Source organism: Lineus longissimus, chromosome 5, assembly GCF_910592395.1.
Source record: "Lineus longissimus chromosome 5, tnLinLong1.2, whole genome shotgun sequence".
NCBI lineage: Eukaryota > Metazoa > Nemertea > Pilidiophora > Heteronemertea > Lineidae > Lineus > Lineus longissimus.
In genome coordinates, this window is record NC_088312.1 from 10,405,186 (window position 1) to 10,431,445 (window position 26,260).

Consider the following 26,260-nt stretch of genomic DNA (forward strand, 5'->3'; position numbering starts at 1 on the left):
AATTACTCCATATCTGCTGTATAATGTCGCCGGGAACATTTAAGAAAAGTTACAAGATACATTGTATTAAATGTTCCACTGGTGAATCCACCGAGCTAACGCGCAATTTTCGATTAATTTCTTATAGTATTCCTTTGTGTTTCGTTTCAGACACTGAACTTTTTCAAGGCAATCGTATCAGCAGTTTTCGATCTCTCTCGATCCATTCTCTAACGCTAAAGGACCACGTTCTTCCTTGATTAACTTCTTCTACCTCCGGATGACGAGCGGATGTCGAGGCCTTCCGAATGAAGCACGACTTGCTGCGGGACACGCGGATATTTTCACCTTGGCAAGGTCAAAATGGCCGATGTAACCATGACAATGTCAAATATGGCGCTGTCTCCTACTGCCAAGGTCACCAATGGCGCTTCCCTAAGGTCAAAGTCAAATTCGGTGATGTTGTCACCTTCATGAGGTCAGCTATGGCGACTGCCACTGTGAGGAGGCCGGATTCCGTAAAAGCCACCTGTTGATGGTCACATTTGGCGACAGCTATAACGCTGGTCGACACCATGTCAAGGTCACATAAATGTCAAGTTGTAAGACGTGAAGGACATGTGATGGGCATTAGGAACATTCCTGTACAGCCATGGTGTCAGGAGAGAGACAGTATCTTGGCCAGTATTCTGATGTGATAATTCGGCCTACTGCATTTCTGGGCACCTGTAGCTTCGGGTAGTCAACGCCAGGAAAAAAACCGAGAAAGATTCGAGGGCTCCAATCTATATTTGCCAGCCCTCAATTCGAGCTGGCGCCTACAGCACGGCTGGCAGGTGCTCAAGCAACATTGGTCTCATTATTCTCACGAATTCAACTAATTATTCAACTACAAACACTGAGATTCCATGATGAAATATTACTGCTGGTTGTAGCTGTTTGTGTAGAAAAACTGAATCCCTAAGTGATAAAAATTCGTATTCGTAATATCTATGTGATACTGTCTCAAATGAGTCCTTGGAACGGAAACGCTTTGAAGCGGACAGTGGCATCATGCGTAAACATGCTTTTGGACGAAAACTTGAGACAAAAGTTGCAATCTACGGATTGTGGCTATCAGCGTCTTCAGAACTATGTTCGCTGTAGTGGCATCATGTAAACCACTGCATGTAAAACACTGCGTTCTGATCCGACGAAAGCTGGAAAACGACGAAAAATTACTTTATGACCACTTATTTTCAAAGGAAAGTTTGCACCAATTGCGATGTGAATTGCGGTGTCTTGGAGTTGAAGTGCATGTGGTGATGACGACTGGTCGTGTTGAGTAACTCAAGGTTCTTTGGAGTGTATATAAAAGTCCTTTTCTACTGCGGGCGTGACAGCTGTCGTTGTGCGCGATAGTTGTTTGAAAGATGGTTCCAACGGAGGAGCAGAATAGAGTCGTTGAGCAACGTCCCGAGTTTCATCTACGACTACGATTTCAGAAAGATGTTCGTCAAATACCCTTGCGGCATCATTTGGTGATGCTGTCACATTGTCTTGGTAAACCTAAGCCGACGTCTGACACCTAATGGTGACAAAAGCTGGCGTAAATATATATGTCAGAAGTAACCAAAACATTGTGTAATCCAGCTTTCTGATTAGAAGTCGGATATGTAAGTCGAACGTTGAAGGAATCTTCTTTTCCCCGAAGTCGTGTCTGTACCCGCGTCCCGTGCCATGTCTTGTAGCTGGACGGTGAGGGCAGTTTTTCTAGAACTCGCAAAAAGTGTGTTGTTGGTACTGTAGTCTATTCCGGGTGTGTGTATAATATTGCTACATGAATGCCTTGGAAAAGGATTGTCAGCGAAATGAATACCTCCGATAGGGTATCCTTAAGGCAGAACATCACAGCCGGACTATTTTGCCTGTACCGAAGATGTCTCTTAAACGGTTGCCTTAAAACGATTTCCCTATCATTTGGGTTGTCTAGGTAAATCTGTTTGCTGGCTTTCTGTAACTTGGGGACTGAATAAGCTAATTTTCTTTCCATCAACAACACCAAGTTAAGAGATATCGTTGTATCTGGCTGTGGTGTCTTGCTCTTTAAGTGGTCGTACGTGGCAGGAGAGGAAGACAGTGAAACACTTCCCTTAGCAGCTGCAGAAATTTGGGACATCCGCTACCAATTCTTGTTCGACGTAGAAAGCCATTTTCAACCTCCAGATGGATTCCCTCCGTTACCCGCACATACTTGGCGTACGTTAACATTGAGGGTCTGTGAGGATCAGGATGCAGAAAGCAGGTCCGTGATTGAGTGAAGGGCTCCTCGTTGGCCGCTATACCTGATCGGAAGTACCAAATTCCTGCCTGCTTCAGACAACGGAAAGTGGCGGTGAACGGACGACGTCAGTGTTGAATTCGAAGTGTGTTATCGATCGGGTATTTGTAAAAAAAAGTGTAAAACGAAAGACACATTGTCTTACCAAGGAGCGAGTGGTGAAGTGTTGACGAAGAATGAATCCGGTGTAACGTCTTTGAGCGTTTCCGTTTCGGAGTGTTCCCCTCAGAGTTTGGGAACGATGAACGATAAATTGACATGTCTTTCTGCGTTTTCCCTTTCTGAAAAGTAATGGTCTCTCTAACTGACTGATGTATGGAAATTACTGAAACACGGGGAACAATCCCAGATATTGGCACCGGATCTTTTGTTTGGTTGGCGGCTGGGGTTGGCGGCTTCTCACCACGTGGCATTGTCACGCGTGACGGTTGATGGTCTCCTTCAAGACTATACGATGTACAATTATCTAAACGAAACCACCACTATGCATGACATGGAAGCCGAATCAGATTCAATATCATACTTAAAACTCAACTGTGCCCTGTCCGTCTTGTAGCTAAGAGGAAAAGATTCCGTTGTCTGGGGTCGAAAAACAGTTCGGGGCAATAAGCCGAGGTCATGACTCGAATGTGGTTTTGAGTCCCGGTTGAACCACAGGCTTCTCCATGGTATGAATGGGTGACGGGCGGTCGAAATTATCAAGTGAGAGGTGGGGATACAGAGCTCCTTTCGGTCCCCTGAAAACTTCTAGGAGAGAATCTAGTCGATGTAAATTCGGCGTATTACGCTAATTGCTATGGATATCAGACTTTCCCATTTTTTAATCTCTTACCTTTTATCGTTGCTATGAGTACGTGAGTGATTTCAACGTGGGTCGACTAGTAGGCCTACTCTCGCAACCTGACGGAACCCCCCCCCCCTCCCCTCCCCGTATTTATTGGCTGAGACCAAAAATCAATGGTTAATTGCTTGGAGAAATGCTGGCTTGTATTAACAAAGAAAGTTGATAAAATCTTCCGTAATAGTTGGTGGAATACATGTAGATGAATTTCATAAAAGTGTTCTTCATATTCCTCCCTGCATTGTTACATGTACATGTACCTTTAGGCAGTGTATTTTGCTAATTGCAAGATATAAATGAAACATGGAAATGTATAGTGGTGGTGACTACGGACTACCATGTTTAATCATGGTTATAAGCTATTTATTGGATCCCCGTCAAGGGGAGGAGAAATTATACAGTATATTCAATATTAAAAAATAATCAACCGGTGTGAAAGGGAACTTAGACCCAGTAGGGGAGGAAGTCCGGGTAGACTATATTGTGAGATGGCGAGATACGGCAATTGACTTTTTAAGCCATTTACCTAATTATCCATCGACTAAAAGGTATACAGGACTTATTCTCCAATTGAGGACTAAATTTACTTTCACGCTGGTGAACGACTGCTATATGAGTAATGTTTATTTTCTCTGTTATGGTGATGATGTAAATATATATATAATATATACATAATACGTTATGTCAAATAAATGTTTTTTTCCTAATGAAAATACAAAAAAAACGAGTTCTGAACTTCTTTTTGGCCCTCTATAAGAAATTCCAGGGGCCTCATCTCTGCTCTCTAGAGAACTTTTCCACGGCTATGACCTGCTAATAGCGCGGGAGTTCACTAAAGTCCTTGCAGCTGAAGCCTTTCAGCGAATTGAGGCAGCAACGCAAGACCGAAAAAGGTGGCGGGACACCCGCCGGCGACGCTCCTGCAGATGGAGCCAACGGGTTTAAAGTCCACTGTCGCTGAAGAAGCCGTCTATAATGTGTCCGTCGTCCATTGATGTTGACTGATTAATGTATATGTTTCTATAGAGACCATGACCGTCAATACCTCAGGCATCAACGCATGATGCTTTCGCTTCCACAGAGATATGGAGTTGCGAAGACTTTTTCTAACCTTAAAATGCTGATAGATGGAACCACTATTTTGGCCGAACCATTTGTCTTGTAAAAGATCGAACTTCCCTTGTTGAGAAAGATGGCGCTACTATATGTTTACCTCCTGGTTGGTGAGAAAATAGCTCATATTCTTCGTGAGAAGATGGAGCTACCATATTCAGCAGCTGCACTCTATTGGTGAGGAAAATGGAGCTACATACTTTGTTTAGCTCTCCATTAGCGACAAAGATGGAGCTACTTTTTAACTCAATAGCCACAGCTAACAGTCAACTATCGTTGGATCTCGCGGCAGATTTAACAGAAAATTAACAGAAAAGAACGAGATATTTGATACAGTTTCTTTCTTTCATATAAGACATTGAAGACATTTAAACACATACAATCTCATACAGATCTATATAAACACTTTTGATATCAACAAAGATACAATAAATTAGGACCTTAAAGGGACAATATAGGCAGCAGCTAGGCAGGCAAGATAAAGTTACACGAAGTCGTCAATGGGGGTATCTCACATCTCACAGTACGTCGAAATGATTCATGCTTACGAGGAATATATTAAGTGCTGTATCTGACATGACCAAGGGCCCTATATTAGTCACTTGAAGATTCCAAATTAGCCCGTCTGCTCCTGCCTATAGTCCCCCTTTGACTATTATGTCAGATTTGAGGCAATACTTAAATTAATCTCCCGATATTTTACATTTGAATCATGATATCTCATATCTCTAGACAAGTATAAATTTTCAAAAAGTACTTTTGGACATTTTATTTATATATTGACCGCAAGAATATTTCCGTTCAATTTATTTTTCATATTTCCATTCGAATTATTTCAAAAAGTGACAACCAGGAAAATTTGATTGCTGACAGCGGAAATTGACAAAGCACATGGTGGAGGTTGGCGTTAGTTTGATGCTTTTGCTATATGAATGTTTACCCCAACCTTTCCCTACAAACTTTCCCTCACTACCTTCTCAGATTATGTCCAACAGGGTGACTAGACTTGGAGTATATATATTTTGATAATCGTATACCTGACATAGTAATTCAAATTTGAATTACAATAGAAAATATATTTAGAAAATTTTGAAAAGTAGAAAAAATAAAACGTACATGGACTTTCAAAATAAATTACATGAACTTTCGAATTTGAATGCATTCTAAACTAGATACTTTGAAATATTCTGTTCTGACTTCTGTTCTGACTTTTATCAGAAAACTACAACTAAATTCCTTCTGACTTCTATCACAAGATGAAGTGGTGAATTGTGCTAAAACACTGATCAAATCGAAAGTCAATGATACGAGCTGCGCAGTTTCAGTAGTGTTTAGCTATATATACATTAGTTAATCGGATATTGGGGAAAAAAGAAGCCTCTTTTATGTCAAACGTCACTGATAAAGGATGGAACATAGGAAATACCAACGATTCCAGACCAAACTTGGGTAAAAATACCAGTGTTCCTCATATTGCACTCCTATCTTAAACAGTAGAAAAATATAAATGTATTTTCAGATGTTCAACGTTTTGTCCCTGATGTCATTTAAAGAACGGACGCGTATAATGCACACTGAACCAGCCTTCTGAAATTTATAAGTTATTTTAATATCATAATTTCCTAATGCCAAGCTATATATGATTTTACACCGGTATCTATAATGTTCGACTTTTGTCCTCTTCCGGCATTTTCTAGTTATCTGATGGCATAATTCGTTGAGAAACCAACCAGAGAAAAATACTGAGAGGGGTTAGGATCAACGCCAGGGAGTGGCGGATCCGACCTACATATACATGTAGAGTAATAAACGTCAGCCAGCAACACAAGCGACAAAAAGCAATACAGTTTACAACAAAACACATAAATCCGCTAAAGCCATAGTCATCTTTAGCAGCGTGCGTTGACAATTCGGATGGTAAAGCGTGCGTGAGCATACGAGCCAATGAATAGATACACGCTGCAAGAATCTATGCTTACACTATTCTTAGAAATAGGTTTTTGAGCTTTTGAAAAACCTTATAGGGTTTTTTGACCAGCACTTGTATGCATCCCTTATGGAGGTATGTCAGGAAGAGGTTTTTCAGAAACGCAAATATCTTTAGGGTGATCATTGTTTTGTTCCTATAACATAGCTACCGGTATTAATGCCCGTCTGACAGGAAGAGCTGCCACCTTCGGATCTTGTTCGTTCGTATACACGAGTAATGCACGTGCATCTACATGATGATCCTCGCAGAAAATGATGACGAATGTACATGAAGACAACAAGTCGATGACGTGGACGTCTTTACGAAGATAAGCGCGGTGATAACTCGAATGATAACGTAATCAATCCAACACAGTTAATGGTAAATAATATTCAAATGTTCAATTGTGAGTGAACTTTTGAGAGTCAAGCAGAATTGCATGATGAGTTTGCACACAATGGTAAACGCATGGATAGAAATATCTCTAAATCGAATGTTGAAATATACACAAAAGCTTACACCCAAGGGCCAATATTCAGCGAATCTGCGAAGTCGTTAAGACACGTATTCCTTGATATAGCACTAACGATTTTGAAATTCTGGACGCCGTATTGTCATAGTGGGTATACGCGATGATGCACTTTCACTAATGTTTCTTCACGGACTTCTATAGAAGTTCGTGGTTTCTTTGAACGAGTTGTCGGTGTAGAAACGAAGGCCCCCACAGGCCCGTATAGGATGAGAGACAATTAATGCTGTCGCATCGCGTTTCCTTTGGCGTCACAACATATAGAATATAATTATTCTTTAAAAGACACAATAATGTTATCGTTAAGAACGAGTCGTATTGCTATCACGTTTTTCCATTCACTTGAAACAAACTAGATAGCATCATTCCAGCTATATACTCATCGCTTTTCAGCTATGAATCAAGTCAGACTCGCCAAATCTCACTTCAGTACATAACATACACTATATGAACAAAACCGTTTCTATCCCTACGACGTTGTTATAATTCTCATATTTCGCCTACATTTCATTTTAGAAATGAAAATATATGAACAAAGTTGCGGCGAATATACAAGTAGACATTCAAACATGTAGTGTACATCATCTTGACCCTTAATGTATTGACATTGCTAAGCTTTACAGACAACGCGCGTCCCGCCTTGCATCACTCAGCGGACTATTCGATAAAGTGTTTTAAAGTAGGATTTTATATCTTCACACCTACAATAGAATGACTTTTTTTTCATACTGGATAATATGACCAATTAAGTAGATTTTAGGCTCCTTTGGCTCCCGTAGTCCGTTACATTATTCTCAAACGAAAGTAAAGTGTGAGTGAGGGTCTTTTCTTTATTCTGAAGTCAGTGGTCGCAAAACTGTTCACGTTGTACTGTATATACATATTTAAGTAACGTTACTGAACGAATTGTTTATAAATAAGCTTTCGCTCCATCTCTTCCTCTACCCACATAATGCACTGATGTTTTTACTTCCGTTTCTCCCTCTTTCTTTCCTTTTTCTTCGGATGATTTCGTCTGCTGAGGGTTGACTGTAAGGAAGAAGGAGCCCGGGTTATCAATAGACACCGGGCCGTAATTCAATTGGAATTGTTGCGATGGCTGCGTCGGTAGTGGTAGAAGTACCAATGGGTGTGGACCTACGCTACCTTGTCCGATACCGATCTGGTAGCCGCCGATAGGTGGCGGGGTCGGTTGGCCTGGTGGCGCCGCCATGATGCCGACGTGTGCCTCCCTTACTTCAGATATAGCTTGACCCGCGTATACAGCCTGCACGACCGCTACAGCAATCTCTGCTATTCCTAAGATGACCAGGAACGCATGGATTGCCAGGCGTTGAGACACTCGTGGTTTGGAATCGACATCAAGACCAATACAATGGATGAGGAAGAGCCCCAGAGATGCAATGGCAGAGAAGAGCGACATTGCCATACACGCTATGATGATATCCCGTCTCTTGTCCTGTGAGGTGACGATTCCTAAGCTTCCAGCAGTGATGATCATCAATCCGCCCCATATTCCGAAAGCGAACCATGCTCCCCAAGCGCCGGCAGCAAAGGCTCCGATTGCAAAGGCGAAGATGACGACTCCGAAGGTAACTTGTATGACCCCACATCTCAGCGCTACTACCCCGTTGTAGGCCGGAACAACGGTGCAGCCACATGGTTTTCTGTAGGCGATGACGGGGACCTCTTCCTGCTTCTCCTCAGGCGGGGCACTCTCACTGGTAACAGCCTGTTCGGCCGCAACCGACTCTTCTACGATCGTTATCTCCGTCTCACCAGTCTTCCTGTTCTTCAAGCGACGTAAGATCTTGAACTTCAAATGGGGCTTCTTAAAGATGAACCCACAGAAGACTGTCTGCACCAATCCGGCAGCAATCTCACCGAGGGCCAAGAGGAGGAGGAGAGAATTCAGCGCAAACCACCGATCATGGACGCTGTTTTCTTTAACTGCCGTCCGTCTTGCCTGCTCCGTCCGGTCCAGGCCAACGGCCGCGCATATGAACGTGACCAAGGCCCAGAAAATCGCTACCGAAGATGTCACGAGACATGCTAAGATCAAGTACTTCCGTTTCATTTTTGACGAAAGTACTCCGAGGACGCCACCACCGACTGTAAAGACGCCTGCTAGGAAGCCGAAACTGTACTCATTCACCGGGGTCCTCGTGGCCATGGCGGCGATCCCGAAAATAGTCAGGAAAACGCCGATGAAGAACTGAATGGTACCTATCCGAAGCGACCAGTACTCGTTGTAATCCGTGATCTTGGAGCACCATTCGTTGCGGCGGCTCGAGCCCTGGCCAGCAGCAGTGGCCGGGTCAGCCTCCTCCGTGGGAGTGAGAGGATCTGTGGCCTTGGGCTCCTCATTGGCGGGTTCGTCCATCTCTACCACTTCCATATCCTTCTCCTTCTTATCATCACCTGGTTCGACTTTGGTCTTGTACTCTTCCATCATGTCTTTCGATCAAGGCGGACAGTAGAAGACACTGGTAAACCTGCAAGTAGAAAAGAAACCTTCGATTTAAGGTTTGAAACAAGAACAAGGAGCAGTGTGTCTTTCGACTGTCGCGGACAGTGGAAGACACTGGTTAACCTGCAAGTATAGAAGAAACCTTCTATTCAAGGTTTGACACAATATGCTTCAAGAACAAGGAGTAGTGTGTCTTTCGACGGCGTGGACAGTTCAAGACACGTGGTTAACCTGCAATATGTATAGGAGAAACTTTCCATTAAAGGTTTGACACAACATGCTTCAAGAACAAGGAGCAGTGTATCTTTTCAGCAGCGCGGACAGTTTAAAAGACGCTGGTACCTGCTGAGAAAAATATTTTCATTACTTTCGACAAGAATGGACTAGCGAGTGTTGAACCCACAGGGAAACTGCAAGCACAGAAAAGAATTCAATTATAGTATGACACAACATGCAATAATGAGAGTCCTGGTATATCACAAAGCAACATTTCTCCTAAAATATTCTGTGAACTTGATTGTTCATCACAACTCTTACCACATGCATGGGTCATATTCTCAAAATGAATGAAGACACATTGCCGACAATATTACCACTCGCGCTTAGTAAAAGACAGTCCTCAAAATTTCATCAATAACTTTGTTTACCTAGTTCCTTTCAGCGGAACAATACAGACATGGCTCGAGATCGCTGAAGTATTATCGAAATTTGCCAAGAACGTGAAGTATGGGAATGACGGGGTAAACAAACTGCTCGACATCATGAGGCATTGATAGGCGACATGGAACAGTGAGGTAAATTTGAGCACCCGGCCACAGATAGGAGTGGGATGGGGGGGGGGGTTCTAAGTTACCCAAATGTTCACAGTCACCCCAGCTGGCTGATACAATTTTTGCAGTACGCCAGTACACCAGTTGTCACATGTATCCCTTGGTGCGTATACTAGAGTTCGAAAATCGGTGGTTTATTAGGTGCATACGTTCTTTATCGGCGGCCCTGGTGCACGTGTTCTGTTTACTTTTCTCTATCTTTCTTCACTCACGCGAAAAGATAAAGCAACGGTCTGAATAGTTAATGATATTCTATTTGGTATTATCATCACGCTCTAGAGATGCCTCGATGAGATCATGGGACATCATTGATATTCCGCTGTAGAATATTACACTTGTGATCATATACATGTAAACAGCAATTTCATTCCCTTGGTCTACATTCCCCCATCCCCATCCTTCTCATTCATTAATTTGCCGTATATTCACGAGGATCCACTTCCTAGCTTGCTGGCACACATTTCAAGGCCACACGTCGCCATGGTTACCTGTATCTCACAGGTGGAGAACAAGGTGGGGAAGACGGAGCCTGTGCAAGAACACAATGGAGGGACTTATCAGATTTACCCATTAGAAAGACAATCTGTCATGATCCAAGACTTGTCGCTCTCTTGGGATTATTTCTGCATCTTACAGCACGGCTGTTGGTGGCACACCTGTCAAACGCCCAGCAGTGTCGTGCAGAAACTTGAGCAGACCAGGAACGCACCAGAAGCAACGATGCGCCGGGGTGCCCGCGGCGGGCTACATTCTGACGGCAAGCATGACGATACTGCAGAATAGCATTATCAAAAGGTTTCAAATAATCTTTTCTGAAAATATCCTCGATTAATTACATTTGCATATATACATCTTACTTCGTTTTTCGTAGTTCTTCGCAAGGCTTTGAGAAACCTGCCAGTCTAAAACTGCAAAAACGCTAGCTGCCCCTTACATCAATAACGGAACAGAATCTTCGTCTGGTGGTGTGTCTGATATTAAAGAATGGGAGTGTTTATCTAGATATAGCATCCTAGGAGCAAAATCCAATACCGGGTACTTTGATGCTATACTCGTGGTAATATGTTGACAGTCGGGGAGCAACAGGCGTATACATGTGCCGCCAAGGTCGCCGCAAGCAGCAGCTGACAACACAAGTTATCGTTCAAGTCAAAAGATGGTAACCGGTGTATATGATGTGAATGCATGTATTGTACATTGTACATGTCAGCTTTGATGACAATGATATTGAAAATGTTCTCAGTACTGGTCTGATATAACTCAAGCAGGCTCCCGCGGCCCTAGTAGAATTTGATGAAAGGCTTATTTGGAAGCTTCCTCACGCGGTCTCTCTTAGAATGACTATCCACCGGGTGTACTTCCTGTTCAGAGTATATGTCTAAAATGATGAGGGTCTCCCATCATTCCATTGTACAGCATGAATCGGATAATGAGTGTTTTTGGGCCCGTGAAAATACTTCTTCTTCCGACGTTTAGCGTCTGCTTCATTGGTATCGATATCAATATCTCTTCACCAAATTGTATCGCCCGCAACTATATCTCAAGATCATTGTTTACATAGACCATTATAATGATATTGACGGAGTGTTCGGTTACAGTGCTCAGACAGTGCTGCTCAAGCATGAAATGTATAATTAGATAATAAATCTTTTGCCGAGAGCTAATTAAAATATGCTCACGAAACGTACTGTCCTATGTATTTCCCGTCGAGTGATTGGTTCTGTTGATATGATTAAGATAGAATGCTATAGTCAAGTTCACGAGAAAGTGGTACTGCACGCAAGAAACGGCGGAAATGGCTCGGAAAAAATTCAGATTTTCGAAAGGCTCGTTCTTGCTATGTTTTGCCCAATTCTGGCTAAGGAGGTACTTCGGACTCACCAACATCAATAACCCTCTTGAACTCTGGTTCATCACAGAATCAAATCAGACTTTAGATCATGTGTCTATTACTGGAAATCGACCCATATCTTCCCATGTGACATTGAAGAACCTTGTGATATCCTGATACAAAATCAATAGTGATCACAGTAACATCCCGAAGGCATAAAGGATCGATAAGATTAGATAGAGGTGATGCTGACTAAACAACAACCGAACAGGCAATCGAAAGTTCAAATAAGGACAGCAAATTAAATTTGTATTCAATTGATAAACAGTAGGTTTGATGTAGAAATAGAAAAAACATCCATGTTAGTTCCGCGTTCTTATAAATTTAGATTCTGAGTGGGTGATGTTAAATGATTCAGCTTGGTCTGTGAATGTACATACGAACTTTCCTAATTGGGTTCAGTAATCAAATTTGACAATCGATCTATATAACAGTCATAAGATATTTTCAGTTGGATTCGAGCTCCATTGAGCAATATCGTTTGCAGTTGTTTGAAACTCAGCATGAAGTTCACAATGATTAATTGAACAAAATTAAAGTTTCTTTTTTTAAGTTCATTTTTTCTCTCGAAAATGACACCCCACAGCAAGATCAAAGGGTCTTGAGGCACAAATGCTTTATTTCCCTTTTGGTCGCACGAGAGTCGAATGACTTTCAGATCACTTTCAATACATCTTCCATAAATCACCAAAATGGCTTTAGCAAATCACACTAATCGTTTCGATTTCAACGCTATTTTCCGATAATCTCGATATGATCGCAGACAATATCTGCATTATCTCCAGTCATCTTCTACCCAAGAGAACTACTAAATAGGATGTAATTAATAACTCTGATTATAAAGACTTCAAAACAGATGACAGAAGTGATCAATCATGTTTTGTTCAACCGCGGATGGATAAGGAAATTTACAAAGAAAACAGATCAGAAAGTAAAGAAACTGTAAATCATTTCGTGGTGGTCTTGAAAAGGAATAAAAATCCTGGTAACTTTTTACTCTAAGAAGTGAAATATAACTTCCATTTTGGAGAAAGTGTAGAAATACGCTAGGTTCACCGTTTCTTAGTAAACAAGAAACTGACAGAAGGCGTTCAAAATTATCAGTTTGGGTAGACCTGGGTTGGAGACACCAAGTTGTCGTCATAAGTCCTATATATACATATGCATGCGTATACATCTTGTATCTTTTACTCAGTTTGTATGAACAAGTCTGGGGCGAATGGACTGTATTGTTATTTTCTCGCACAGGTACATGTATAGACACATGTTACGATGCGTGGGTATCAGTTTTCATCTCACTCCAGGTAACACCTGCACGAAGATGAAAACATGCTACTTGTATCTTCAAGTGCTCCTTAGCCTGATAATTGAATGTCAACGACAATAGCTCCCGCCTCAGCTGTACAACCGTGCAAATAATCATCATCCGGGGTAAAAGAAATAATGAAAATGCATTTACGAATTGCAAATTGAACAGTCCGTCATTCTAAATGATACAAGTAAATGCAATTTATAACGATGCGCACAACCATAAAGAATGGAAATTAATTATAAACCACGTCAAGACAAAAGCTATAATTTTTGAAAGTCGACATTCTGCAAACCATCATGAGTTTTTTGTAGACGGCAAAGCAATTGAAACTGTTTTGGAATTCAAGTACCTAGGCGTTATTTTCAATTATAATGGTTCATTTGTAAAGTGCCATAAGGCACTGAGTGACCAAGGCAGAAAAGCATTGTTTTATGTATTGAACCGAGTGCAAGAACAGTCTTTAGATCTTGATAGCACTACAGTTATTTGACGCTATGGTAGGTACTATACTGACCTTTGGTAGCGAGATTTGGGGCTTTGAGAACCTCAATGTGATAGAAAGATTGCACCTGTTATTCTGTAAATATATACTAAAGTTAAAGCGCTCAACACCAAACGCAATGGTATATGGAGAATTAGGTAGATTTCCATTGTATATCGATGTTAAAGTCAAGATGGTAAAATTCTGGGGGAAACTGGTCCGACAGGAACAAACTATAGCCGGAAAAATGTATAAAATTGCATACCATAGACACCAAAACGGTCAAAATATCAAATGGGTCGCGTTTGTCAAAGATATTTTGGAACTTTGTGGGCTCGGGGACATCTGGCTGACACAGATGTTCCCCAACGTTAATTATCTCGGTGAAATTATCAGAAGACGACTGCAGGACCAGTATCTCCAAGAATGGCGCAATACTCTGATAAACTCTCCGAAATGTTTGATCTACAGAGAAATCAAGTTTGCATGGGGTTTTGAGAATTATTTGCTTTGTCTATCTCAAGCCCAACGTAAATTACTCTGTAATTTTAGATGTACCAACCATAAACTCCCTATAGAATTAGGCCGATATAATAATACCCCCCGACTAGAACGTACATGTAATAAATGTAACCTCGGAGTAGTTGGAGATGAATTTCACCACGTCCTCGTATGCCCCTTCTTTTCAAACATTCGAGTAAATTACATTCCAGCCGACTTTCACAGATATCTCGATTTATTTAAATATATGTAAAACTTTTGAACTCGCCAAAGAATACATTAATAAAACTAACTAAATTTTTGTCAAAGTCTCTCCAACTACTCTAATCATATTGTAAGCAAATTCGTATTCTTTTGTTGATGTTAAAAAACCTTCGCATGTATATTCGTATTTCTATTGTATATAGGTACATGTAGTTTTGTGCTCTACGCAATGTAATTTTGTTGAGCAATAAACCTTATTCTATTCTATTCTATTCTAAACTGAGCGTTATGGTCGTTCTTCAAATAACGGCAGTAATTGAAAACCATAGCACGAGTGACCTTGACATTTAAATTAATCAACTATAGAATGATTAGCTACAGGTCTATCCATTAGCGTTATTAGTATATATTCAGACGTGATAAAGTATTCACTGAACAAATATGCAATTGTCATGACCAATGTCACCACAAATTTGAAAAATTATCGTCTTAAATTCTGCAATCTGTATTAATTATGTGTCTGTCTTTATTTTTGGCTATCACTGGTTATAGGCCTAACGATGACAAATGGAACTGTACGATTCAAAATTGTGCAGTACAATGTATATTCTGAGCGGCTTAAAAGAAATATTTCAAAGTCATTTTCAAAAAAGCGTATAAGCAGTCAGCAGCTAGGTTCTTTTTTGCAATGAACAATGAGCTTAGTTACGATCGCAGGATAGGATTGCAAATAGATTCAGGCGGTTCCCAAATGCACACTTGAATTATCCGCTGCAACACATTCGACACGAGAAAAAAATCGCTCGGCCAATGGTAAGTGCACTACCAACCATTGCGAGTATGCAAAAGAGGATGTCGAAAACGATACTAAGAACATCTTGTCTAAACACTAAATATCTCATACTCACGAAGTCTCCATGTACTGAAGCAGCTCCCATCCGATATTGGCAAGACTATACGCGTTAACTTGAAGTATTACTAGTTCAGCATTAAAAGCGTATCCAGATGACTTATAAGAGAGTATTTCTACCGCAGCCTGTGCCAGGCTTATCTTCTTAATGTTGCTATAAAACCGAAAGCAATCTGCGCTGTAGCTGCATGAGTGCATGGAATCAACGGACTTCAAAAGCCCTACCAGCGTCAACCCTTTCACGTTCAGATCTGCCTAGGCTCCGGACTACGGCAGTCTTGTATAGCTTAATTAGCTTGCCCGGAGATTCTGAACGGATGCTAAATACTGTGAGCAAGTGGACCAGACCAACATTGAAATAACAGAATATCTGTCAAGGGTGGTTCTCCAATTAATCATGCCGACTTACCGGCAGTGAATGTCAATCCTAAAGTCTCGCACACGGTAGATTGGCATGCAATTCATCAGAAAGTGCCTACCCAAGGATAAATGTTTGTGTACAGTGTTGGATGTGTACCTTCAGCGTCATCTACACTGGGACATACTCTTTAGGCTTTGGAAAGGGTTAACGTGAAAATCCCCCTTTGGGTATATCTCTATATCGAATAGTCTACACACACAGATGATAATAACATCCTCATTCGAAAATTTACCAATTGATAAGTATATATCTGTATACGTTTGGTCATTAACCTTAATTTTGCCATAGTTTCATGTTGCCTTTTCCATGAAATGAATAAACATTGTTCAGTATATATTGTCGATATCAAATATCCTTGTCATGATGAGGATAACTGAAATCCAAATAAGTACTGATTACGATTGGCAAGACATGGAATGCTTTTGGTCCAATCTGATTGCTTTGTTTCGATCATCCTGACAACCAGTGATCTTCAATATACTCCCCCTCTTGATATTTCAGACGGGGTAGGAGTATAGCAAACCCCTGATCTCAGGATGGGTATACGCACATAACAAGTCAAAATGGACTACATGGTAATACATACTTTACGCAGAGTCTTTCAATAATATTGAAAGACTCTGCTTCAGGGCAATTAAAAACAGAAAACGATAACTTCCTTCTAAGTGCATGTATGGAAATATTGATATATAGAGATATTGAAATTCAGCGGTAAGGGAAAAAACGGGATGAACGAACCGATCCCTCACCAATGGGGTTTCCAATACCGCTGCAGGAATATCAAGCCAACTTACCTTGCACAGGTATGTAAACAAAAGGCAAAGGGCCTACTTTCTGGAATAGATCTCACCCTAATTATATACACAATTCACACACGAAGCTGTACATTGATATATGAGCAGATATGGTCTATTTGAGTTGAAACAGAGTTGTGATGATTGGGCTACAGGCTACAACTATTGCAAAGGTGAAACAGAATCGTATTCTGCGTGAACCAAGCTTCTGACAGTTGTTTCTGTTTTCGCTCTGAGGTCATTGGTTTTCATGTGAAACTGTTTACAAATATGTAAGAGTTCGTCTAGTTCAAGGTATCAGATTACTTACTTTTACTGCAATTTAGCAAACGTAAATAACGTAATCCTCTCGGATTCTTTCAGGAATGATCAAAAATAGATAAGAAAAAAATGTGCAACTGGCTTCACTTCAGATGTAAATCTGTAAGCCAGTACCAATTTCTGAACATAGGAGGCTTTTAGATAATCACCGGTTGGTGCACGATTGAAGTTGTCAACAATATAATATACATGTAGGATTGAAATCATCCATAGAGAAAATGTGGCTACTCCTCTCTGAGCATTGTCAGCTATAGATATCCTGGCTAGAGTGTCGCTAAATTTAGCTAGTTATTCATATGCGATCCGATCCCCCACTTTTCAGAAAATTTGCAATAAAGTTTGCGCTACTATATCACTGCCTAATCAAATACCGGTACGACAACTAGGGACCCACCAGGATATATTAATAAATCTCAACCGGTCTCCATGGCAACGTATTTATTAATTGTTCTTGGGGAATAGGCTGGATGATAGCCCACTGTTTTCACATGTACATCGCAAGACGAAATGTACAAGGCTGAAGGTCAAATATTGGTCAATGGAGAACAAAGAAAGGTTCTAAAACGCTGATTTCATCAGTTTGCGGTTGAAATTGGCCAATATCATTGGGCGAGAGTCTCCCGACTGACAAGGGGTGAACCAGCCTTGGTGTTATAGATTTAGGTAACTATACTTTTCTTGACACGATTTTCGAAACTAAATCCACAAATGTCGAGGTAAAACGCGGTCGAGCTCTTCTCCGAGATGTCAAAGAAGACGCCCAGTCATCTGTTGCCGGTTAATAGCATATTAATTCGAATTCTGCAGCCGAGCATTTAACGACTGTGATTTATTACACCCTGGACATGGAAAATCAAAAACGTGACCGGAAAACTATGAGCACCCTAGCGCAAAACAACCACGATCGTCAATTGCAGTGATGAAGGGTTATGAGTGATATTGCTATGGTTACCCGAAGGTAAGAAAGGAAAAACTCGATGCACAAAAGCTCCTGCTTAAATTCCTGCAGAGTGGTATAGAATATTGCTTCAAAGACTAACTAAACCAAATCTAATGTACTAAATTTATGATAGTGCACGCCGATCAACGGTTTTTACTATGACCTGATTTATTACACCGAACATGCATTACATCACGTTAAATGTAACCTCTCTTGGCCGACACTTCTAAAAACTGGACACCCTCGCTAATAAGGATACTGGCATTCCCAAATTTGTCATTTCAATTCAATTTGACCACGGTAATCAGGACACATCTCTATAAAGAACACCATTTGTCCCTCTCCAGGGTGTCCTCAATTGAAAGGTTATTGTGTAATTGAATAATATTTATGGTATCCGGATAACATGGTCTATATCTGAGCCATATTGTCTAGTGCCTATAGCAACCACATTCAGACATTATTTACCTATTTATGAATCAATTTTGACGTCTGCTAATTTCATCGAATTGGCATCCATCGCCACCATCACAAATTAACGTATTTTGATGATAAACAATAGGTTATCGACTATCATTCAAATGATAAATCTGGGAATCAATTTTGGCATTCAAAAACTTCGCACCGATGTCGGTATACCCCAAATTCTAAATGAACCTGATATACCAGCTGCAGTTAGGTCGTCTCTGGACATTGCATCGACATAACAAATCGATACTGGTTATTGAAATTAATATGGTCTCTGAACTCTTAACCGATGAGTCATGGTTTGGACCATTGGTGCAAATCTAATGGGAATGTTGCATAACTTGATGTGTCATCCTACGGTTGGAGGTGGTGGTCGAATCAAATTAAAGGATGATCTGGATCGCGCCCGATTCCATTACTTACCGCCAGTCTTTTTTTAGGGAATGCATTGGAAACCATGAACATCAATTTGGGAGATGAATTGCTTCACCAGATTGCAACAATGGATGGTGAAATAAATGCACTATCGAATGCACGGCGTGGGGAGTAGACCTTCAAATTAGAGATTTCTCATGATATTGCCACGACTGTTTTGTTGGAGAGTTCTTCGCGGGCAGCACTTCAAGTGCATTCCCCTTGTCTTTGATGAGAACAGAGTAAATACCAGGAAACTTCACTGAGCTTTCTGTTGACACGCACTGATGCAACCTCCTTGCGCATGGCCGGAACCATTCATATCGACGTTTGGAAAATGGCACTGATGGCCTTCGTTCTTTTGCGAACGACCTCGAGGTTGGCAAAGCAAGCCTTGCCTCTGTTATCCCTGACATGCTGAATGACTGCAGAGCCTGTAAAAAACGGGTGGTAGTAAAACGTGATGGTGCCACAAGCAAAATACTGGCAACTAGTGACATTATGGTCCCTTTGAAGATTAGATGTCATTATGAAACCATTCATCAAGATTGCTGTCGGAAACCTCCCTGTCATGCTGTCATGTCATGAGGTGATATTTCATGCGGGAGAGACGCGCCATTGATTATGCATCATCAGGCATCTAATGTCGGTACAATCACAAATCTTGCCACTGAAAGCAGTAAGTTGAAGAGAGCAACAAGTCGCTGTATCAGCATTGGTTTGGCATGGGCAAATGCTAATTTAATCTGACTTGATATATCAAAACACTTGGAAGCTTTAATTGACAAAATCAACCAATTATAAATAAGACTGAATTCACGTAGCCAATGCTTCTCACGTATATCAACGCCGCGGGTGTTGACATGTTTTTACTGATAACCTTCAGATTAGATGGACACTATCGCCAATCGGTAGCCAGGACAAACAACCTGCATCACTGGAGTAGTAACATAACACTCCGTATTTAATATTCATGTACACATAATATGGTCTAACTAAGATATGTTGTTGGACATCCACCCATAACGACCAGCATAATTCACTTTCAAGGTCCCGAGGTACCCCTTTGCAGGCAGTGGCTGCTGGTATGCCTAGTGCAGCAATGAAAGATTTATAGAAAACAATGTTGGCAATTCCCCCGCAACATGTAAGCTTTCTGCCTCGTGACTCTTTTTATGATTTATCTTCCTACCTTCAGCAAACAAGCTTATTGACATGCCAGCAGCCAGCGATGGGGTTCAAAAAACCACCCAAGATATCTACTCTCCAAACGAAGTGGCGACGCTCAAAGTCTTTCCTCGACTTCTAGCGGAAACAGATAGGGAGCGATAACAACTTCCATTTTTCTTACTTCTCCTTGATTTATTGCACTCCGATGTCTACCGACACTGCTTTTGTCTCCAGTTAATAAACCTTGGAATTCTTCAAATATTAGAAGTGTCGGACTCATCTTTCGATAAACCATTTCAAATTTCATCGAGAGAGCTACCGTCACACATACAGCAAGTCATTGGAAGATTGATGCATTACCATCAATCAACGTTGCTCGGATTTAGATGTAATACCATGGCGACAACTTGCGCTGTACACTATGTATTGCTCCGAGTGAAAAGAGCTTCCATCTCATCTATAAATCAAGTCATGACCGCGACATGTTTAATTAACGAAGCGGGGAGTTCTATTGATCGCAAATTAAAAAAAAGTAACTGGTTGACAACAAATGTGTGGCCAAAGAAGACACTTTAAGCTATAGCGTGAGATATTCCGTATCGTTTTGGGGCGACCGCTTTTTTACCCCGGGATAGTCGGCAAGCGCAAAGAGTAACTTCTAGATGCGCCCGGAACGTGTGGCGCGGGCCGGTGTTCCGTTTTTGAGTCGGAGATGTTAGCTATATACATGTACTAACGAATTACCATCCAAGCTTGACAATGCTTCTCAACAGCAAACGGTTACATGGCTCGATATCATCATAAGATGTGAATAGTGCTTTTTACCACTTAGCAAATGACAACTGTAGAGGTTCACTTGTCATTGATGTTGTTGAAAAAGTCTGTTAAGCCTCCCCGATTCTGTATATAGAATCAATCACTGACACAACTCCATGCACGGGAGCTTTTCCTATTGACATACGGTCTATGTCTACAAACCAAGAGATAAATTGGTTCGATATCTGTGGCAACTGTCTGACAGACGAGAGAGTATTCCTACCAGTTAGTAATTCGTTCATTTGGGAGTTGCAAACATTCTCGGATCCATTCGTTGACTCAACTTTCTTCATGATCCTTACGATGTGCTTCTCCGCAGACTGTTCCACTGAAAAAGTCTTATTATATATGCTCACGATGCTAGGAATGAGGCTATGCTCACAAACTAGGAATGCTAGATGTTTGCAAGCCAATGTTATGCACCCTAATCTAAGCTAACTTGTGGCAATTATCCCTTTGGTACGGTCATCATACGTTAGGTACCATCCTTGATACTGCTTGGACAGCTGCATCAATATATTCCTGTTTAGTTTCTGATACATTATCTTATCGTTATGATTCAAACCTACTCTTACTTGATTTTCGATGGTGCGGCATTGGTTCGCGAACCAAGTTTGGTGGTCCATTTTCAGGTGGTGCACTTGCGGCTTTAGACTCATTCGGAAGCGCTTATAGGCGTGCGTTGCCAAGCCCTGATTGTTTCTGAAATCGACTGCTATGTGTAGCAAACCAGCAGAACATATTCCTTGAGACGCTCTTCTGCATTTCACCTACTGAAATACATGTAATACTGTGCCCTCTTCTTTCATACATTTCAAGATAATGCAACTCTAGACTCTAACCGCGGCCCTGTGAACTCATTTCTAATTAAGCCGTCAAAAAGCTCACTAATATCGCAAAGTGCAAATATTTTTCCTGAGAGAAACATTTTTGAGATGAATCGATCGCCGTGTTTTGACGTCTTCAGACGTCTTCACCAGTGTCGTAAACATATTGATTTACCGTTACATTATTCATAACAGCCACGAAAGCAATCTTGGAAAGGATTCGAAGATCGCATCTTACCCATTACCCGTTTATCACCTCTGCATCGTCAATACGAGATATAGGGTTAGGATCCTATTTGGTGAGTGGGTCCCGACGTATATTTGCGATGAGCGCGGTGTGAAGCTAACCTTCAGCTGTGCAAAGTTTGTGTCATGGTGCATGGGGTGAACTTATCATCAACCCCGTACAAAACAACATTCAATTTTGCGAAAAAAAGGAGACGGAAAGTTTCCCAGACTTAGCCCCAGGTGACGAATCCGTCAAGAACCGCCGCGTATTCTGTCAGACCTCCCGACACTAAACGGGTTACATTCCTCCCCAGAATACTATCTATCTAAGACTGTTGTTCGTTGATTAATTAAGTAACTGGAAAACAACGTCACGTATTTAATATCATATTTGGTAGAAAAAATGCAGACAATGCACGAGGAACAACGGAGATAACTAATCGAATTTTATACGTGATGGTGCTACGGGCATCACTGAATGCAAGTGCAACTACTAGTACATTATATTTTATATCAGCGAGAGCTAAAGAAAACTTCAACCATAACAAGATTAAATTAATCCCAAACTCTTATTAATACAATTTGAAATAACTTTTATATGAAACAGCTCGGCTTTTCATATTAGTCCTCAAGATAAAGATCTACAAACCATGCATAAAAAACACTGGTGCTTTAGTGTTGGTAGTTACTGCATTAAGTGGTGCGTTTTCCGTATCATTTCCAGCCACAGGTAAGTCGATTCCAGTAGAACAACAGGTGGTTGAAACAGTATACTAAACTAATTTAGCTTTGTTGTTTACCATCTATAATTTAGAGCAAGGAAATGCACGGCGGTATAGTATCACACTATACATTCATAATCATAGTGCAATTACATGTAGTCTACTACTTGCATTGTACCAGTGCATCGTCCCTTCTGAACCATCAGAGGTGCTCCGTCCGTTACCTCCAACGGAGACCTGCCACAGCTTTTCTATTGGGGTGTGGATACTTCATATACACTTTTAACTCCACCAACTCATATGCATTATTTGATCTCGCCATATATTCCCGAAGGGAGGCATTCATTGGCCTGACTCGAATTGCCTCCTTTGAAACCAAAACACTTTTTCAATCAAGATGATCATAGACTCAGTTGGCACAGTCGGTGTGATTGGAATACCTAAATAGCCAGCTAAATACGTCGAGTGGATAAAAGATAATCGATCATTCCAGAAGATCAAAGTTACCAATTTTAGACGATGACCAAGAGTGATTTAAGCTACATGTTATCGGTAAACCATAGCAGGGGAGAAATTATCAAGCCCAATTTTGCTTAGATCCAGTTCGGTGTAGAAGTAGAAAGCGTCCCACTGGAAAAACTGTCCTGCCTTATTGTATCCTGACGGCTTATCATATGTGGTTATTAAGAGGTCATGACCGTTAATAGATCAGAGAACACTGTCAAAAAGGTGTCATTCGTTGGAGAAAGCGAACTCTTCGAAGAAAATTCACCGATTTCGTATTCCCCGGCAAGAATTACTCAATCTCGTTAAATCAAAGATCTCATCATTTCATAATTGCTGTCTCTGTCATCACCGCTGACAGTTTCAGCATATTACAGTTTCCATGGTGACCGAGCCTTGGATGAAATTGCTTATGTAAGCAATGGGCGTGGCAGATGTCTGCGCTACTGACGGTCCGTGATTCTTTAGATCGTCAAAGTTGAACGAGATCAATAATGGCGCGATCAGGGTCGTATGGAGGGCACTGTGGCTGGTTCAGGTTTGACTGTAATGGTTACTTTAAGGTCAAGGTTCGGATACCATAATCGATGAACTTTGAGTTCGCGATCAAATAACAAATAAGCCAAAGGCTTCCGAATCGACGAGCGGGTGAGATTGCACAAAGGTCCTTCTGGCTACACTGGTGAGATGTTCGAGGAAATTAATTTTGCATCCTAAAATATATACACAAAGTACCGCAGCGACATCGTTGCCAAAGGTCAGAGAAACTCTTTAACCTGGTCGTGCCCATCAAGAATCAATCTTTATAACGTGACACACGCGAAGAAATCATCCTTATAGCCAATTTGCCAGTGACACTACATTCTGACAGTACCCAGGCCAGGCTACTCGCACAATTTCCAAACTTGGGAACAAGGTTGTTTATGTCTTTCCGTGGTCGGCCAGGCTGATTTCAGATACGGTGTTGCCATGACAACTGAATCCGTACAGTGATGATTCTCAAGGGCGGGTGCCTCATGGAACACTGTTGCAGGGACTCCTGTCTCACCCATATTTGACTGCATTTTGAGGTCCTACCTTTATGGATGGCGATATTTTTAAATGATCATTTCACAGCCAGCGACAGGTGATATTTCATTCATGCAAATTATATCAATTATTGTATACAATGTAACTACATGTACTTGATTTTAAAACGGGAATTTTATTAGTAATCACTATTAGAACTCGATCTATAGATCAAATACAATATCAATGCAGCACTAAAAATGGGAATGTATTATCCCAAGTGAATTCAAGCCACTGGTACATTATTCACGCTGACGATTGCAAAGAACAACAGCTGCCACCGCCTTTAATAAAAGAAACATGCATTGCATTGCCTAACGGCTTTAAACAACATATGACACATTATGCGGTAAGGTTGTATACTGACTTAAAAAGTGCATCACATATTCTGCATGCAGAGTGTCCCCGTCATAAAAGTGTCAAACCTGACTTAGGCTACTGTCGGGTATGGCTATAGACTAGAGGTCAATGAGATTTACAGTGTAGAATTGAGGCGGCGGAAGTTCCCTAAAGCCCGTCACACCGTATAGGCTATATTATGCGATTGCATTATAATAACTTCATCAGTATGTTATCACAATTTCGTTGGTTAGCACGCTTACCACGAAATACGTTTCAATGAATAATTTTAAGGAAAATATAAGCTGTCCGTACGATTGTGTTACCCAAAGCTACTGGCTCCTTATCACGCCATAGATTGCCATGAAAACGTGCAGTGGAATTGATATACTTCAATAAATGCCGAAGTTACCGTTAACACCCACAATAAGAACCGAGTTTCCAGCTCGGAAACATGGATGTTACAGGTAAACATTCCCATGGTGCATTGCGATGACCCAGCAGACGACTGCAGATGACAGCCATGAAAAAATACTACTGAGCAAAAGTAAAGTTACATATTTCTGGAATGTAACGATCGTTCCATCTGAGATGCCTTCGGTTACCTTGCAAAATTGAGATACAGCATCCAGGTTTTTCTCGCAAAGAAATGAATTATGATGAACCCGTTGGTGAGAACGTACGTATTCATGATGGATAGCGTGCTATCGGTAGATAACTATACTTAGCTTCAAAAGAAAAAAGGGATGCTAATCGATAGCACCCTATACTACCCTAGATTTCACAATACTGTTATCGAAGGCCGAGGCATAAAACCCAAATTAACGATGTATGAATCGGCGGGAAATATCCCGTTGTCAAGAAAATAAAATGTTTGTCAACAATTGTAGGCCTATAATCGCTCAGTTGAGTGGGAAGATGATATGTCATCTCGTGCCAGGCAGCTGAGACAAAAAGAACATATACACGGATCAAAATATTCGTATCGTTATCAAAATCGATTCAAAAAGTTCCCTTTGAGAAGATGTCACTTACCAGTGATGCGCTCTTTTGCGGAAATTGTTGATACTGATCTGACCTACATCCACGAGTGCCGCTACCAGTTCTTGTCTCACGCTCCCGAAATCAAGCGGTATAAAGCGTGATCGACTAAACAGCCGAAGCAGTCCTGGGTGCCACACTGTTCAAAGTCCTGCATTGATTTGACACTATCCTTGATGACATTGGCATGCATCCGCAACAAAATGACCTCTTGATACGGAATATGGAAACAAGTGCGACACGCAACAGAGAGGTCTCGTCATCCAAACCCTACACAAGAAGCGCGCTGAAGGCCGAACACGCTCGCAACCGTAATTTTTCTGATGAAGCCTCGATCAATCACGGACTGCAACACAGGCTAACGCTGCATATAAGTTTGATCCCTGTATCGGGTCATTCATGCAGCAGCATATACGTCGATATGCCAGCATCCAGATAGCAGTATGGTATCGGACGCCCCTGGCAATACGGGCTACACGCGCGGGACACAAAGACCTGGCGTTAGATCGATTTTAAGTCGTCCTCAGTGTCGCATGGATCCGTTATTGTCATGGTATTCGGCAAATTAAAATCATGATATCAAATTACTAGTCATGAATACGATGTGGAGAAGGTTCTTTAGGCGCATTGATCGGCAGAAGAACAACAGAATCTCTCCAAATTCATATTTGTCGAGCAAAAAATGAGGACCAACATTTTGATTGACGGTTTTGCAGATGAATGTGTTGATACGGATCATGAATGACAAGGAAGCGTAAAAGAAATTAGTTTTCTAAAAAGACAATGATCAGCATACTGTTTGAAATGCGGGGCACGTTTTTTTTCCATAATTGAAGC

At 41.2% G+C, this 26,260-nt stretch overlaps 2 protein-coding genes across 5 annotated transcripts in view; one reads left to right on the top strand and one right to left on the bottom strand.

Moving 5' to 3' along the window:
- Window positions 1-2,101, top strand: part of LOC135488297 (uncharacterized) — a 32,562-nt gene extending 30,461 nt beyond the window's left edge. For all 3 annotated transcript variants that reach the window (XR_010446947.1, XR_010446948.1, XM_064772846.1), the window contains one exon: window positions 151-2,101. Coding sequence is in view for 1 of the 3 variants with exons in the window: in XM_064772846.1 (XP_064628916.1) it covers window positions 151-213 (63 nt within the window). In the remaining 2 variants the exon portion in view is untranslated. The remainder of the gene's footprint in view (window positions 1-150) is intronic.
- A 2,476-nt stretch (window positions 2,102-4,577) lies between these two features.
- On the bottom strand, window positions 4,578-25,956 carry LOC135488295 (uncharacterized). Of its 2 annotated transcripts, none has more exons than XM_064772843.1 (2): window positions 25,418-25,956; window positions 4,578-9,246 (listed from the first exon to the last, which is right to left on the bottom strand). In XM_064772843.1, exon 2 carries the CDS (start codon window positions 9,204-9,206, stop codon window positions 7,662-7,664), a length of 1,545 nt encoding a protein of 514 aa, XP_064628913.1. In that variant the 5' UTR covers window positions 9,207-9,246; window positions 25,418-25,956; the 3' UTR covers window positions 4,578-7,661. The 2 variants fall into 2 exon arrangements, with proteins under 2 accessions (XP_064628913.1, XP_064628914.1); XM_064772844.1 differs by lacking the exon at window positions 25,418-25,956 and adding an exon at window positions 15,349-15,576.
- Between the last annotated feature and the right edge of the window lie 304 nt (window positions 25,957-26,260).